The following is an 18,248-nucleotide window of genomic DNA, read 5'->3' on the forward strand; positions in this document are numbered from 1 at the left end:
AGGTGAAGACGTTAATAAAACAGAATCTAATAAGTAGCAAGCTTAATCTATTGTTAACCGAATCTATCCCTTCAGCCGAAAAACGAAAGACATCTGTCATACATGGATAAGGAAGTGTGACGCTGCTGCTCAGCTTAGATGCCATTGGCTATGACTTTTCAGGACAGTCTGTGGTTGGACTATCTTTTAACCCATATTAAACAGCGCATCATGTTAAAAAGTATGTTTTGCTCCTATCATCACATTAGTAATATATTAAGTCAACAATGAAGTGTTGCTATCTTGAGAAAAATGACATCTTTAGCGAGATCCTAATCCTAACCCTAAGCATAACTTCAATGAACTACAAAAACAGCCCCCTAGTGTTGCCTTTCTATAGATAGAACGACGGAGGCTTGTGGGTAATGTAGTTTAAAACTTTTTATTAACGAAACTAAATAAATTATTTATTTTAAGGTAAACTGGATATCTAAATATGTTTATTGTGCAAACCTCTATGATATATTTGAGAGGCAGGCTGAAATGTGGTATTTTACAGTGAGCAATATTTAAAATGCTTTTATGCCAGCTTTCCACTTATTTCTGAAAACTGAGCTCAACATTATTTTATCAGCATAGCATAAGTAATAATCCTGCCCATTTTCTCTTTGATATGTTAATTGGACTCTGATTTACAGCCATTTGAAATGTACATTTTTGGGCTCTTCCGGGGGGTGCTACTGGGCCCCTGGGGGTAGCAGGGCAGTAAAACCTACATATATGTATTCTCCTCATCATGAACAACAAACTGAGCTGAGTCACATTTATATCTGACAGTTTTCACAGTCCTCTGTTTTCTATTCTATTCATCATGGCTATTATACCTTTTGACAGGACATTGTGAGGCCATCTGATGAAACATGGAAAAATTATAAAGAAATGATTTAATAATGAAAATAATAGATTATTTCTTTGATTTTTGAAGTAAATGGCAAGAAATATAATGGATGAACCTGCAACAACTTGCCATTATCTATTCCCCACTGTAAAGCAGTAATCAAGGACAATGTATACACATTGTGATACTTCACTATTACACAAGGACAAATTCATGCAGTGCTAAGAATATTAATTTATATATATATATATATATATATATATATATTAGCATTATATATAACTAATTAGCCGAAATCAGTGTAAAAATGTCCTCCTCACCCCCGTATCTTGCTCCTCATGTGCTGGACATCAGTAATGTGCCTGCTCTTGGTTTTAATGCAGTACAAGATCCACGTTGATCATTCCCGCTACATTCTCAGTTATCCCTCAAGTGCTTGTAACAATAAAGCCCATGGCACCATCTTGTAATGCAGAATAATTAATCTTGTAACTCCCTGTATTTCACAAAAAATGTGCATATTTGTTACTAAAATATAAAAAAAATTACTTTCTGGTGTACTGATGTCCCAGATGTTATTAATCCGATCAAAAATGTTCATGTCTTAAATAAAAAAATAATCCCAATAATTAATATGTCGTTTTTCCAAGTCTAAAATAAACACATATGAGCCTACCTAGTAAAATGATGTATTTACCAAGAATCTTCAGAACACAATATTCACCATTTTCATTTTATTGAAGCATAGACTATAAAGTTGATAAAGTAGCATCAAGACAAATAAGATTCAATGAAAATAATTATCATCAAAGATACATTAACCTCATATATAAATCAGTTCACACAGATGAGTGATGAAATGTCCTTAAAAGTCACACAGTCCCATCCAGTCAACTGTGATACAGATCATGTGATACATATAAGACATGTGATACTGTTTCAGAAAATAATGATTCCCATCATCACATCTAAACTGGTTTCATCTCCCCATCGTGATCTTCTTCTCTCGTGTCTGGAAACAGTTTGTGGTTGATGTCCAGCACTGATGAGGTGTAGCTTGTTCTCAGCCAGAGGATCTCTCAGTCCTAAGATCCCAGACCTGGTCAAAGTGAAACAAACAATGCAGAAGAAGTTGTTTAATGGACAGAGAGCGCAGCTTATGTTCTGTGTGGTTTTAGCAGGGTGAGTAACTATGACCCTTGTAGTACTGTACACTTACCATTCTTCAAGCTGTTTTAAGATCTTTTGAGAAGCTTTTTCTCTGAAGAGAATTTAGCACATCCTCTTCTTTCACTCCTTTCAAGAGCATCACTTGGTCAAAACCCCTCATTTGGCTGATGAGATCATCTGTACAAATAAAAATACTGCAATAAATATGTCATTCTGCAAGAATTAAGAAAAAGTTACAGAAGCAAAGGTCTTGCTCATGAGACATTAGCATGTGTAGTTCTCAGAGAATCTAGAATTCATCTGTTGTTGCAGTAAATGTGTTTTTTTCCTCTAGAATCTTTCTCCAAAGTTCCTGACTTCTCTCACAAACGTGTTTTAGTCTGTGCAGTGTAAGGCCTGGCTTCAAACCAATCAACTATCAATTCACAATTAATAACATAACATTTACAAAACAATGAAATAATGTCAATTGGTGTTTATATCAACTAAACCAATTTCATGACACTTGTCTGCTAATAAAACAGGTGGTGTGTTTTTAAAAACATAATATTAAAAATGTCCAGTCACACTTTGCTAACATGCTGTAATTGTAATAGTATAAAACGAAATCAAGGCTGACATGACCAGTTCTGTGAGAGATCATCATAAAATGTTGTATAACATTGCTTCAACACACACATACCAGAGGACTTCTGTTTGTTTGAGCTCAAGATGGCCATCTTCATTCCTCATCCTGAGCAAATCATATCCTTGGTCTTCCTTCTCTTCTGTGAAACAAGATAATCTCTACTTACTCTCTGTGCAATTAATATTGCTCATTAAACATAATTAAGTTAATTTAAAGTAAGATTCAGACCAGAGCATTTTTGGAGTAAACAAATGTACCTGGGAAGAGCTGATCATGGCAAGATTCGCTGAGACTCAGTAATAGCTCTTTTAGGTTTTAGGAAGGTTTGTGAGGGTTGGCTCTTAAAATAGCTGTTGAGCTCGATATTTTAGACCTGAAAAAGAAGAACAGCATTATCTGGAAAAAATCCTGTAAGACAGAAGGAAGGACATATTATTAATTACGTGCAGCTTGTACATTACACCTCTGTAAAGATGCTGTATAATTAAATGTTAAATGAATCCATTATTGAAAGCAAGTAATTAATAACAAGCTATAGTCATATGAATTCTTTGATAGTGTCAGATGAGACAGTCCTGGGGCTTGTACAATATCATACAAGTGTTAAACTGGATTATTAAGACTGTGATGTCTTTAGGGATCATTTTTAAGACTTTTGACCCTGTCCAGATACCCACACTTGCAGTCTTGGCCACTTGAGAGTGTGTGTACGTGACAGTGTGTGCACAAGACTGTCCCCGGTCTTAATAATGCCAAAGCACAGCGTCCTTAACACACACTAAACCTCTCCAATACTGCTCTGGAGCGCTATACAAAGCTTAGTGTATCCCATCATGCATCATGTTTTGGAATAAATCGTCAGACTTTTTGCCGAGATCTCACACGAGGTTATGGAAAGCTGTCCAATGTACAGTATGTGAAATATTGATAATTAGATATTAAAAATCTCTTTAAACACATAAGTGTCCCATAAGGCAGTGGCTCCCAATCCTGGTCCTGGAGAACCCCAACACTGCACATTTGAGATGTCTCCCTGATCAAACACACCTGATTCAACTCATCAGCTCATCAGTGAAGACTCCAAGGCAGATAAGAGAGACGCCAAAACCGTGCAGTGCTGGGGTTCTCCAGGATCAGGATTGGGAAACACAGTCATCAGGTCATGAAAAGTTCGACACACACTCGTGGTCATCATGCTCACTCGAACACTAGGCCAAATACAGGAAAGACTTCAAATAAGTAATCAAGTGGTCAAGTGAAAAGATGGCAAGTGTGGGTATTTGGACAGTGCAACAGTTTAAGAAACAACAAATGCTGTACAAATTATAACAGCAGGAATTTTTGATAAAAGAGACAAACTATCACAGACTTACTGCTGCAAATATCTGCCTCCGCAGCTTTCTGTCTTCTCCATTTCTGAAGGAATCCCTCTCCAGAAACACCACTGGGCTGACTGCCTTTACGTCTTTTCAGCTAAAAATAAAAATAATAAAAAAGGGGAGAGAAAATAAAATTGAATTATATACAGAATGTTAATAATGATCTGTGAGCAAAATATTTATATATATATATATATATATATATATATATATATATATATATATATATATATATATATATATATATATATATATATATATATATATATACTGATATGAATGAACTGCAAGATGGAAAAATACATGTTTTATTATTTATTTTTAATTTGATTTTTTTTTTTTTTTTGGATTCACATTAAAAGGTATTAAAAGCATGGTACAGAACACATGATTACTGTGATATCTGTCATATAAAAGCACATAAAAACACTAACATTACAGTGATACAAACATAGCTGGTTTGGTGATTATTGTATTGTTGTATTGATTATTAATATATCATAGTAAAACTACAGTTACAGTTACTAATGTCCCATTTACTGTGTTTTAACTTCACATTTCATTTATTACTATTGTGTCGTGTTTACCATGATTTTACTACAAATACAACTTACATCATTGATCCTGAAATTAATAATAATATAAAACGGATCGAAGGTCTATGGCACGTCACGTGACAGATAGAGTTTAATCACACTAATTAGCAGCTGTGTTCATTTATTTAAACGCAATGAAACTCAAAGACAGCCGCGGATGACCGATATAATACAGCGATTAAACATATGGCACTCATCTGATTAATAAAGAAGACAGAATACATTTGATAAAAGGCATTAAAAGAGCGTATATACGACTACTCACCCAAACTGTGGAACTGATAGCAAGTATCGCGCGATGTGTGCTGAATGAGACTTCTTGAACGTGATTTCATAGCGATAAACATCTCATGTCCTCGTGTCGAATTCTGACGCCAAAAGTTTCCCACTGAAAGCAATGAAGGTCGTAGTGCTTCGATAGTCGACGCCGAGAGCCACATTTGGCGTCATAAAAGTGACGCTAGGGGCGCTTGACCATGCTTCGGTTTTTGACGCCTTTGGAGTGAGAATGGGTTGAAAACCAAGGTATAACACAGGGCAGGCAGGAGTACACACAAAGAACCACGTATTCATTCAATACCAGACAAACAGCAAACGCTAAAGCTGGGACTTAAATGCATTAGAAGATGGATGAGATGCACCTAGGATCAATAAACATAATAAACATGAGGGAAAACTGGGTCATGGAAAACACGTGGGGAACAAAATGCCGTCTAATGATTGAGATGGCTAAAAGCTACATTAAAGGTAAATGTTTTATTTTATCAGTGCCTTATAATTCTTTTATTACTTTTTTTTTGTGGAGAGAACATATGACATAAAATTACATTTAATTTCACTCGTTTGCTATATGGAAGAAAATTCATGCCACACTGAAATGCAATCAATCATTACATTAAACTATCTTTGGGATCCGAAAGGAAACTATTTACCTTTCTTATGGCCAACATTACCTGTGGTATAAGTTCTGATCTGTGAAAAAATAAATAAAATAAAAAAACAACTGGAAAAACAAACGAGCATTATATTTATATGATAATGTTATTTAAACTTTAAGCTCTTAGTTTAAAGCTCCTTTGGATAATGACAGTTTAGAAATCCTGTAAAATATTTTTAGCCAACTAGATGTTAGGCCTTAGTTACTTTAATCTTAAAACATAAACATAAAGGTAGAGTATATTTTATTTATTCTGACTTAATCTTCATTATACATTAATAGAATAAATAGCCATAAAGTGTCAGTACATGAAGCACAATCAAATGCATATTACATTATGTACATCTGATAGTGTAAGTATTTAATATGTGATGACTTTACTGTGAGGACATCCTGAGTTCACTAAGGTTACTGAGGAACTCATCATTGTCTTCATAACTCAGAGCTTTCTCATAGCACTCAATGGCTTGATCTTTCTCCCCATTTACCTTATGAAGGAACCCTAGTATCCCATAAGCCTCCACATCATTTGAGTTTCTCTGAATTCGTTTATCAGCGATCTTCTTTAAAATGTAGGCACTTTTCTTCCCTGTGAGTAAATTCGGTTTAATCTTTAGACATTCCATGAAGTATTTGATAGCTGACGACTCACATCTGTGGCAGTAGAGCTGGAATTCAGCATAACACAAATTGACAACATGTAGATTGTCGTTTTTCTCTCTGGCTGCTTTAAAAGCGAGCTGAAACAGCTCCTCAGCCCGTGACATATCCCGGTTCTCTCCATACAGCAGCGCTAGATCGCTCATTGCAGAAATGAAGGAGGCTGTCAGGCTGGTGGCCTTTTCTAAATGATAGATGCATTGATTGCGAATCTGTTGAACTTTTGCCCCTTTGGCATGGTGACTTTGCTCCTGCAACAGTTGGATTTTCTTAAACTTATAGCAAAGAGCTAACTGATGATGTATGAAACTCGAATCGGGTGAGTTTTCCAGTGCTCGCTTCAAAAGAGGAATTGACCTGTCCACACTTCCTTGATTCCTGAAGAATTTTGCAACATATCGCATGACATGTGGGTGATCTGGAGATCCTTCTAAAGCCTTCTCTACCAAACTCTCAGCCTCTTGGTACTTTTTGTAAACAATCAGCCGCATGCTTAAGAGGACTTTGAGAACATCATCCTCTGGATTCGTGGCAATGGCTCGTTTCAGCTGCTTTATTGTAGGCGAATTATCCAAACTGCAATTCTCGAATTCGGTGCGATACAGAGCAATTGCATAACCAGCATTCCATTCGCCTTCCTCTGGTTCGATTTCTAAAGCCTTCCTGAAACATTCTTTGGCTCTGTTGTAATATTTTTGTGAGAATTTAAGAAAAGTCCATCCCTTTTCACCAAGCACCTCTGGAACAGATGACCACTCAGTGAGTAAGGTTTCATTTATCTTCTGAAGCTTCTTCAGGTAACTTTCACATTCTTTGTAGTTCTTCATGTGGTAGTTTAGCCAGGCAAGGTTTCCATAAGTGACAATGAGAGTTTTATGAAATTCATCCTGGTGGCATTCCATGAGTAGCTTCACGGATGTCATGAGATTATTATGTGCCTCCTCGTGAAACACCAGAAGGAACTGGACATATGCCAAAGGACTGTAAGTTTTGGCAAGGCCTTCTTTCTTTCCGAAGTACAGCTTAATCTGTTCTTGCAGTCTATTGAGAACATCATTTAGATCTATATCATCTCTGTTCAGAGCCCAGGTGAAGTGGCATTCCAACTGGAGAAGTTTTGCTCTCAAAGTTCTGTCCGGATCCATACCTGTAAAAATAGAAAGATGTATATTTAATATTGTTTATATAATAATAATGATAATTCCACAGACAAAAACATCTGTCAGAATGTTTATATATAGCAGTGTCTATAACAATATACCAATAGCTTTCCACTGCATTTAATCATACACACACACACACACACACACACACACACACACACACACACACATATATATATATATATTCTGGATAAATATATATGTTAAAATGTGCATTTATTCTAAATTATTCTTTTTTTAATTGGAAACACATTTATTTTTCTCTTGAAGTACATTTTTTATATTAAATATAATATCAGATTTACGGAACTTATATAAATAGCTTTGCTAAAACTACTGTAGACCAAAAGCAAAAAAACATTGTAATTTTAGGGATACACTTACCTTATCTAGGACGTTTGTTTGATAAATGTTTCAGAATCTGTTTGAGGAGGAAGGTGGTGCAAGCTTTATTAACGTTTTCTAGAGATGGGAGTGTCGAACTCAGAATGGAAACTGAAAATTGGCTGAAGAAAGAGGGAAAGACAAACAGCAAAAGAGTGAGAACTTAAGCCTGTCTTAAATTATGTGTAATATTTTTTAGTTAAATAAATGCTGGTCTAAACCATTGCCAGCTGGAGTCTGGTACATATGATTGAAATTATTTTTTTTGTTTGTATTTATATTATATATATTGTAGACAGTGAAATTTAGATTACAACCCCACACACACACGTATATATATATATATATATATATATATATATATATATGAAATATGCGAAAACTATATTTTCAATAATTTAAGTTACTTATATTCAGGGGCGTGTCTAGGGGGAGGCTGGGGGAGGCAATGCCTCCCCTAGGATAAGCCCTGCCTCCCCTGAGAAAAGATCTGTCCCTCTGATGATAAATTAAAACTTAAAAGTGGATTGTTTTGTGCATATTTTTCCATAGCTTGCAGATGGGTCTGATCCAACAAAAAGTTTGGCGCTGTTTGACAGTGCGCGCTTCAGGGGTACGCGCTCAGAAAAAGTGCATCATGTGAGAACAGAACGCTAATTGAAATGTTTACCTGGCAGAGCTTTAAAGCAGTGGCGTGTCCAGAAGGGTGGCAAAAAATGAGATTTGCCACCCCAAAACAGCGTATGGGATCGAAGTGCATTGACAGCTGAACAGCCTGATTTTGTCCTCGATTTCTGCCGAGGGTAGGATGTTAATAGTTTTGGTTGTGGGTGATAAAAATGTCTCTACAATCTGCTTTCGAAGAAATATAATTGCATTGTGTGCTGCGCACATTCTGCTGCAGTTCTGGCCCAGCGGGATTAATATACTGCGACATACATTAACATCACAATTAACTCATTCAAATTTTTTTTTGCATATGTCTAAATCCTTACTGGTTATTTAAACGTTTAATTCGTTCGTGTCCTTTTCTGACGTGCGTTTTTTCTGAGCACAAAGTGCGGCCCGAAAACGAAAAAGCCCTTCGAACTGAGCCTGATTACTAAGTTATGTTTTGTGCTAATACTGTCAAAACACACAGACTCATGTTTAAAATGAAAGTAAACAACTGAAAGAAACAGATGCATATCTGAATATTAGAGGCGCGCAGGTCTTAAAGGGACAGTAGGCTACATAATTTCTATCATTGTTTATACACTCACATGTTGTCCAAAACCTATATTAACTTCTTTCTTGTGCTGAAAGCAAAATAAGACATTTTGAAAAATTTGGATAACCAAACAGTTGCTGGTCCACATTGACTTTTATAGTAGGGGGAACATTAGGTACTGAGGATGTCACTGTGAACCAGCAACTGTTTGGTTTTCCACCTTCTTCAAAATAGAGTTTATGTTTAGTAGAAGAAAGAAACTCATTCTGATTTTTTTTCTTCACTATTTAAATTTTTGGGTAAATTATATGTTAATGAAACAACAAACACACAGAGAATTAAAGCTGCAAGCAGCGATGAACGGGCCCTCGCACCCGGGCTCACCGGCAGCGAGTGGCTTTAGTTAATAGGTGAACGGTGAGAAATATGCGTTTAAACTCATAAATATAAGTAGAATATATCAATGTTTATTCCATATATGTGCCAATCTTCCTGTTGCCAGCAGGTGGCGCTATCATTATAATGGAATATTGGCCTTCAGATGTGTTCAGGGCAGGACTTTTATCGAACATGTGAGGTTTGGGGAGGATTGGACATTTTATGCCTGAGTTACAACAACATCCTATTTCATGGCGAAACAATGAAATTTGTCAGGCCGCCATGGACACGCCCTTTAACGAAACCTCAAGATCTTCGCAATTTAAGATCGCAAAAGGCTTTAGATTACACTGACCAAGTTTGGTGTTGATCTGAATAAATATCTAGGAGGAGTTCGTTAAAGTACAACCCCTGAAAATGGCCAAAACAACACTAATTTTGCATAGAAAATTCCAAATAACTGACTTCCTGTTGGGATTCGGACTTCGTACCAAGATACTTTTTCGTAGATATTGGTGTGTTACATGTGTGTACCGATTTTTGTACATGTAGGTGAAACATAGCTCAAGGCGCACTCCGTTTAAAGTGTATACGCACTCCGTTGAAAGTGTATAGGTGGCGCTATTGAGCCATTTTGCCACACTCGATGGAATATTGGCCTTCAGATCTGTCCAGGCCAGGACCCTTATCACACAAGTGAAGTTTGGGCAAGATCGGACATTTTATGCCTGAGTTATAACATCTTTTATTCCCATGGCGAGACATTGAACTTCATCACGGCGCCATGGACACACCTTTTAACAAAAACTCAAGATCTTCACAACTAAACATCACACAGGTCTTTAGATTAGACTGACCACAAAAAAGACATTGATGTCATAAAATTTCAAGGAGTAGTTTGTCGCAGTGTAAAATATGTAACTTCCTGTTGCCAATAGGTGGCGCTATGACTATAACTGAATATTGGCATGTAGATCTGTTCAGGTCAAGAGTCTTATCCAACATGTGAAGTTTGGGGCAGATTGGACATTGTATGTCTGAGTTACAGCAACTTCCTTTTTCATGGCGAAACATCGAAATTTGTCAGGCCGCCATGGACCCGCCCTTTAACGAAACCTCAAGTCCTTCGCAATTTATTATCGCAAAGGGCTTTAGATTACACTGACCAAGTTTGGTGTTGATCTGAATAAATGTCTAGGAGGAGTTCGTTAAAGTACAACCCCTGAAAATGGCAAAAACAACAGAAATTTTGAAGGGAAAATTCAAAATAACCGACTTCCTGTTGGGATCCGGATTTCGTACCAAGAGACTTTTTTGTAGGTATTGGAGTGTTACATGTGTGTACCAATTTTTGTACATGTACGTGAAACATAGCTCGAGGCGCACTCCGTTGAAAGTGTATAGGTGGCGCTATAGAGCCATTCTGCCACACCCGGTGGAATATTGGCCTGAAGATCTGTTCAGGCCAGGACTCTTATCACACATGTGAAGTTTGGGGAAGATCGGACATCTTATGCCTGAGTTATAACATCTTTTATTCGCATGGCGAGACATCGAACTTCGTCGCGGCGCCATGAACAAGCCTTTTAACGAAAACTCAAGATCTTCACAACTGAACATCGCACAGGCCTTTAGTTTAGACTGACCACAAAAAAGACATTGATGTCATAAAATTTCTAGGAGTAGTTCGTCGCAGCGTAAAATATGTCACTTCCTGTTGCCAATAGGTGGCGCTATGACTATAACTGAATATGGGCATGTCAATCTGTTCAGGTTCGGAGTCTCATCAAACATGTGAAGTTTGGGGCAGATTGGTCATTGTATGTGTGAGTTATAGCAACTTCATTTTTCATGGCGAATCATCGAAATTCGCCAGGCCGCCACGGACACGCCCTTCAACGAAAAGTCAGGATCTTCGCAATTTAACATCGCAAAGGCCTTTAGATTAGGCATACCAAATTTGGTGTTGATTTGAAGAACTCTCTAGGAGGAGTTCGTTAAAATACAACACATGGAAATGACCAAAATTACACAAAATATGCTCATAATATTAAAAATAACCGACTTCCTGTTGGGTTTAGAATTTCGCTCCAAGAGTCTTTTTTGTAGGTATTGGTGTGTTACATATGTGTGCCAATTTTCGTGCATGTACGTGAAACATAGCTGGAAGGCTGTTGATTTTCTTGGTATAGGTGGCGCTGTCGAGCCATTTTGCCACACCCTCTTCTGAATCCTATATCAGACGAAAATTTTCACCAGGTTTGACGAGTGTGCAAAGTTTCATGACTTTTTGAGCATGTTAAAGCCCTCAAAAATGCGATTCATTCGGGAGAAGAAGAAGAAGAAGAAGAATAATAATAATTAAAGCTGCAAGCAGCGATGAACGGGCCCTCGCACCCGGGCTCACCGGCAGTGAGTGGCCTTAGTAAATTGGTGAACGGTGAGAAATATGCATTCAAACTCATAAATATAAGTGGAAAATATCAACATTTATTCCACATGTGCCAATCTTCCTGGTGCCAGCAGGTGGTGCTATCATTATAATGGAATATGGCCCTTCAAATGTGTTCCGGGCAGGACTCCCATCGAACATGTGAAGTTTGGGGAAGATCGAACAAATTATGCCTGAGTTACAACAACTTCTCTTGCTGTGGCGAGACATCAAAATTTGTCATGGCGCCATGGACACGCCCTTTAACAAAAACTCAAGATCTCCACAAGTTAAAATTGCACAGGCCTTTAGATTAGACTGAATACAAAAAATACTTTAATCTCAAAAAAATTCTAGGAGTAGTTTGTCGCAGCCTAAAACATGTCACTTCCTGTTGCCAGCAGGTGGCGCTATGACTATCACTGAAAATGGGCATGTAGATCTGTTAAGGGCAGAAGTCTTATCTAACATGTGAAGTTTGGGGCAGATTGGACATTGTATGTCTGAGTTACAGCAACTTCCTTTTTCATGGCGAAACATCGAAATTTGGCAGGCCACCATGGACACGCCCTTTAACGAAACCTCAAGATCTTCGCAATTTAACATCACAAAGGCCTTTAGATTACACTGACCAAGTTTGGTGTTGATCTGAATAAATCTCTAGGAGGAGTTCGTTAAAGTACAACCCCTGAAAATGGCAAAAACAACGCCAATTTTGCAGAGAAAATTCTAAATAACCGACTTCCTGTTGGGATTCGGATTTCGTACCAAGATACTTTTTTGTAGGTATTGGTGTGTTACATGTGTGTACCGATTTTTGTACATGTACGTGAAACATAGCTCGAGGCACACTCCGTTGAAAGTGTATAGGTGGCGCTATAGAGCCATTTTGCCATACCCGATGGAATATTGGCCTTCAGATGTGTTCAGGCCAGGACTCTTATCACACATGTGAAGTTTGGGGAAGATCGGACATTTTATGCCTGAGTTATAACATCTTTTATTCCCATGGCGAGACATCGAACTTTGCCATGGCGCCGTGGACACGCCTTTTAACGAAAACTCAAGATCTTCACAACTGAACATCGCACAGGCCTTTAGATTAGACTGACCACAAAAAAGACATTGATGTCAAAAAATTTCTAGGAGTAGTTCATCACAGCGTAAAATATGTCACTTCCTGTTGCCAATAGGTGGCGGTATGACTATAACTGAATATGGGCATGTCAATCTGTTCAGGTTTGGAGTCACATCAAACATGTGAAGTTTGGGGCTGATTGGACATTGTATGTCTGAGTTATAGCTACTTCATTTTTCATGGCGAATCATCAAAATTCGCCAGGCCGCCACGGACACGCCCTTCAACGAAAACTCAAGATCTTCGCAATTTAACATCTCAATGGCCTTTAGATTAGGCATACCAAATTTGGTGTTGATCTGAATTAATCTCTAGGAGGAGTTCGTTAAAATACAATGCATGGAAATGGCAAAAATGACAAAAAATTTGCTCATAATATTAAAAATAACCAACTTCCTGTTGGGTTTAGAATTTTGCTCCAAGAGTCTTTTTTGTAGGTCTTGGTGTCTTACATGTGTTTACCGATTTTCAGACATGTGCGTGAAACGTAGCTCGAGGCGCACACCGCTGAACATGTATAGGTGGCGCTGTCGAGCCATTTTGCCACGCCCACTTCTGAAACCCATATCAGACATAAATTTTCACCAGTTCGGAGGTGTGTGCAAATTTTCCTGACTTTTTGAGTATGTTTAGGCCTTCAAAAACGCGATTCATTGGGGAGAAGAAAAATAATAATAATAATAATAAACAGAGCAGATACAATAGGGTCCTCACACCTTCGGTGCTCGGGCCCTAAATATAGCTGCAAGCAGCGATGGCGGGCTCAAGCCACCAATGCCATCACCACCCCGGTGGCATCAGGTAAACTGTGCCCAGCGGGCACATGCATTCACAATATCCCTCTGGCAGTGAGGTTTTAAAGGATAGAGGGGAGCGTAGAGGGGAGCGTGCATTTGCAGTGGCTGGGCCACGACTCTGGAATACCCTGCCTTTAGAGATCAGACTGGCCCCTTCCTTGTCTATTTTTAAATCTTTGCTAAAAACTTTTTTATTTTCCTTAGTGTACTGACTACTGTGTTATGCTACATTTTGAAATGGGTGGTTTTAAATTTTTTGTCTGGTCTATTTTTATGTATGTGTAATATTCTTGCTCTTATGTTAAAGCACTTTGGTCAGCCAGGAGGCTGTTGTAAATGCGCTATACAAATAAATTGAACTTGAACTAGAACTTGAACTTGATATGGCAGTTAAAGGGTTAATCCGAATCATCTAGACTTTAAAATCACATTCACAGAACAATATATATATATATATATATATATATTAGGGGTGTAACGGTTCACAAAATTCACGGTTCGGTTCGATACGATACACTGATGTCACGGTTCGGTTCGGTTCGGTTCGATACGTTTTAGATACAGCAAAATGTAAAAACATCTCAACTTTTCAGAATGCCGCAAGCGCACCGCGGGTCATGTGACAAGAACCAACCAATCAGCTTCATCCTTTCCCGTAACAACGTTGAGAGCTCAGCCAAGATGAAGGAACAGCTGATCATAGTTGTATATGGATTGCAATTTTGAAATAAATTCAGTAGCAGAGCTACTGCAAGCGATTTTTAGAGCTGCAAATCCATTTATCCTTCGCTGAAATTTCCGCGTCTCATGGAGAGAGCACGTCATTGTTGCTTAGCAAAGACAGACGCCTCAGGAGAAAGACGCGCTTAGCGTTTTCCATGCGTTTTTAGGCACGATATGTGAACGGCCCCTAAGGCGCTCGCTCACTCAGCACGCGCTGAAGGCTCGTTGCAAAATGTCTAATGCATTTAACAGACCAGAAATATAAGATCCTAAAATAACCAACAGGTCTGGTGTTTGGGTTGGATTCCCTGTAAGCTATAGTTTCTAAATGCTGCAGGGATAGTTTGCTGCGTGCATGTTTCTCCTTTTTTTCGTCTTTTCCCAGATAGTACTGACGCATATATCCCAGATATTCCCGCTGTTTTTTTTTTTGTTTTTGTTTTTTTGTAATCCCGCTGGTGTACCCTGTCATGTTGCAGATGCGACATACCGTTGTTTATTTATCCACCACTCTCTTGCCATCACCATTATAGCTTAAAGGGAATCCAAAGTGCACCCAAACACCAGACCTGTTGGTTATTGGAGGATCTTCTCATTTCTAGTCTGTTAAACGCATTGGCTACTTTGCAACGAGCCTTCAGCGCGTACTGAGTGAGCGAGCGCCTGCTGAGTAGCCTAACATAAACATATAAGATGGTGTTTTTTTCTTCTTCGGGAGTGTCAGGGGCGTTGCCTGTTACGTTGTTTGGGTTATTGGGCTACCTTGTTGAACGCATATCATTATATTTCTTTCTCTCTCTTTTTTTTTTTTTTTCAAATATAATTAATTACTCCAACGAACCGTTCGGTATACATAATGCGTACCGCGTACCGAACCGAAAGCGTCGTACCGAACGGTTCAATACGAATACGCGTATCGTTACACCCCTAATATATATAACTTTAGTAACACTTTACAATAAGATTTCATTTATAAACATTATGTTAACATGAACAATATTTATATAGCATTCATTCATGTCAGTTAATATTCCAAACTTAAACATTAAAACATTGTTTTATTGTGATTTTTTTCCAAGCACATTTTACCAATTCCAAACCATATCAATCTTAATAACTACCATTATTTTTCATTTAATCATTTATGAGTGCTATACAATAGTCCAGGAAAGCTGGAAGAGAAAAACAGGTCAAGAAGAACTGACAAAAGAATTGCAAAAGAATTAGGAATTTTTAGTCAATTCTGCAAGACAGACTTTCAGGAAAGGAGGTGGAATAAAAATGAGCTCCTAAATCTTAATCCCGGATTCTGGAAGATATATTCCTCAAACCATCAAACAAGAGAAGGTGGTGCTGGTCCTTCACGAGTCACTCTAATCTGTTCATTAAGCCTATATATAAAGTCTTAATATATAGTATTTCACAATACTTCATGGTATTCTAATTAAATAATTTTTTGGAATCTTAGATCTCTCAGAACCTGACACATTGTAATTCTGAGACTCCAGGAAAGTGGCAGTTCTGTAAAATGTTGGCGCTGGAGACTAAATGCTCACTGATAGTTTCACACCTAATTCACTTAAAACACACACAAACACACACACACAGTGACAGAGGGACAGAGTGACATCAGATGTATGTTTTTTAATTTTCTGTCATCCATATAATGTTGTATAGTCATGAAACTATGCATATTTCCTCAGAATGACTTGTCTTCTATGTGTACATTTTTTTGAAGTGTTTAGAAGCTGCACTTTTTTTTACTGGTTCCTTTTTTACTATTATTTCAAAAAATCACCACGACAAAACCATTCAAGCTATCCAAAATTCATTCACACCTGTTCTGTAAGATTAATTCTTTAAACAGTGGTAAAAGAGGATGTGGTGCTGAACCTTCAAGAGTCACTTAAAACGTATCTGTCCATAAAGCCTATTAAGAATTATTCTTAATATACAGTTCACAATACTTCAGCTTGTTATTCTAATTAAGTGAGGGTCATTTTATCAGTAAAATTCCTAAAATACATATTATTTTATTTGAAAGATTTCTATAAATTATTTAAATCATACTCGTTTCTCCAATAATTATTTAAAAGTAATCCTATAGCTCCCTCTGGTGGCCATTATAGGTACTAAGAATTGCAAGCTTGATTTATAAGTTATGATAGTTTTAATTTTATGCTGGCTCTTGAAAATGATAAAGCTATGAAACTTACTGTGCTTCCTTCAAATGAGGACTTCTACTTATATAAAAAATTATGAAGAGTTAGAATGAAAAATTTTAAAGATATAGTAAAATAACTATTGTATTTTTTTATGTTACTTTAATAAATCTCTATGGCAACACCATTTAAGCTATCCTAAACCCATTCACAATTTAACATCTCAGTATATTGGCATCATGTTGAAAAAGGAGTATGGAGTAGTATGAGGAGGAGTATGAATTCATTTACAGGCTGATTTTATCATAAATCCACAATAAAATTTCTGAGTTCTGTATCAATCTGTGTTGTTGTTTGTTTATTTTTATCTTTTATTTTTCATAGGAAGATAACTGACCCTTTACTCTCCTTTTTAATAAATGTGCTTATAAACCAAGGACAAGCTATTTATAGCTGTATTTATAAACTGCTTACTACTGACTATTAATATTGGGACAAGGCTTTATAAAGCATGAACTGACTATTTACTAATGAGTGCAGTTATTATAAAGTGTTATCAATGAATTTGCTAATGTTAACAAATTAGACATTATTTTACAGTGTTATCAAATCCTTAAATGACTCATAAGCATTTGTGAAAGTTCTGCTTGCATTACAGCTTAGTCTTGATCTGTGAGCTGAACAGATTTACTGTTACATCTATGAGATTATGTAAATTCAAATAAATATAATGTCACAGGATGTCATAGGTCAGTATCAAATGAGTTTGAAATTATTATTTGCAGCACAAATAAGGTTTTTTTTAGGATTTTTAAAAATCCCTAAAACTGACAGAAAAAGGTTAAGGCCTAAGCTATTTCTATGTGAGTGGCTAAATTTATTTTTGTTTTTATAATTGTAATACACAAACTATGAAATTATACAAAATGTATAAAAAGGTAAATAAATAAATACGCACACATTAAAAAAGCAGCCAAGTCGAATGAGTTTCCTTTTTTATATAGATTAAAATTGAAGACAGAAGCAAGTGGTAAATGTGGTCACTTTAATATTCAAATCCAGTAGATCCAGTTTATGTTCACGTGGCTGTTTTCGTTTATATTCGCCAAGCTATTATGTGTTTTGAAATAATCTTGTCCGTGATGTGTTCGTTCGTACGTCGAAAGGCAGAATCCTGCAGCTCGAGAGATATATGTTATTCTGCCAGTCGCGCTTTCAAATAGTCTTGCACACTTAAACAGGTCACAAACACCTGCATTTAGCTCTTGTAGTGTTACAATGGGTTTATTGTGTGCATTTGTGGTAATATTTTATTTAAAAAAGCTCTTAAACAAGAATAAATTCGTTTGTTTTGAGCTGGACACTGTACGCGCTGATCGGAGGCGGTGATTTCAGATAGGCAGCTGCAAATATTTCATTTTCACACAAACAGTTCAAAAACATCTGAATTTAGCTCTTGGTGTGTTCTAATTGGTTGATTGTGTGATATCGCTGTAATAATTTATTTTTAAAAGCTTTAAAACAGGAATAAATTCGTTTTTTCTGAGCTCTTTACTCCAGACGCTCGTGGTCACAGCGGTGATTCATCTCTCCTATTTCTCACATATCTCTGGCC

The 18,248-nt window shown here is 37.0% G+C and overlaps 2 protein-coding genes and 1 long non-coding RNA gene across 11 annotated transcripts in view; 1 reads left to right on the forward strand and 2 right to left on the reverse strand.

Moving 5' to 3' along the window:
• The window catches only part of LOC128025125 (uncharacterized), a 57,058-nt gene that overhangs the window by 22,680 nt on the left and 16,130 nt on the right, over positions 1 to 18,248 (forward strand). Inside the window, exon 3 of the long non-coding RNA XR_008186094.1 lies at positions 5,176 to 5,397. This is a non-coding gene — a long non-coding RNA (uncharacterized LOC128025125). The remainder of the gene's footprint in view (positions 1 to 5,175; positions 5,398 to 18,248) is intronic.
• LOC128025114 (interferon-induced protein with tetratricopeptide repeats 5) overlaps positions 1 to 18,248 on the reverse strand; it is a 59,889-nt gene that overhangs the window by 20,625 nt on the left and 21,016 nt on the right. Inside the window, exons 4-5 of one of the 7 annotated variants that reach the window (XM_052611147.1) lie at positions 6,076 to 6,604; positions 5,583 to 5,622 (exon numbers count right to left, since the gene is read on the reverse strand). The exons of 1 other annotated variant lie outside the window; for it this stretch is intronic. In XM_052611147.1, the coding sequence (XP_052467107.1) occupies positions 5,583 to 5,622; positions 6,076 to 6,604 (569 nt within the window). 5 more of the 7 variants (XM_052611143.1, XM_052611146.1, XM_052611142.1 and 2 more) reach the window with 5 other exon arrangements.
• The window catches only part of LOC128025115 (interferon-induced protein with tetratricopeptide repeats 5-like), a 59,789-nt gene that overhangs the window by 20,625 nt on the left and 20,916 nt on the right, over positions 1 to 18,248 (reverse strand). The window contains exon 1 of one of the 3 annotated variants that reach the window (XM_052611153.1): positions 7,795 to 7,894. The exons of the other annotated variants lie outside the window; for them this stretch is intronic. The gene's annotated coding sequence lies outside the window, so the exon portion shown is untranslated. Of the gene's footprint in view, positions 1 to 7,794; positions 7,895 to 18,248 lie in introns of those variants that run through there. 3 annotated transcript variants of the gene reach the window in all.

This window comes from Carassius gibelio, chromosome A12 (assembly GCF_023724105.1).
Source record: "Carassius gibelio isolate Cgi1373 ecotype wild population from Czech Republic chromosome A12, carGib1.2-hapl.c, whole genome shotgun sequence".
In the NCBI taxonomy this organism is placed as follows: domain Eukaryota; kingdom Metazoa; phylum Chordata; class Actinopteri; order Cypriniformes; family Cyprinidae; genus Carassius; species Carassius gibelio.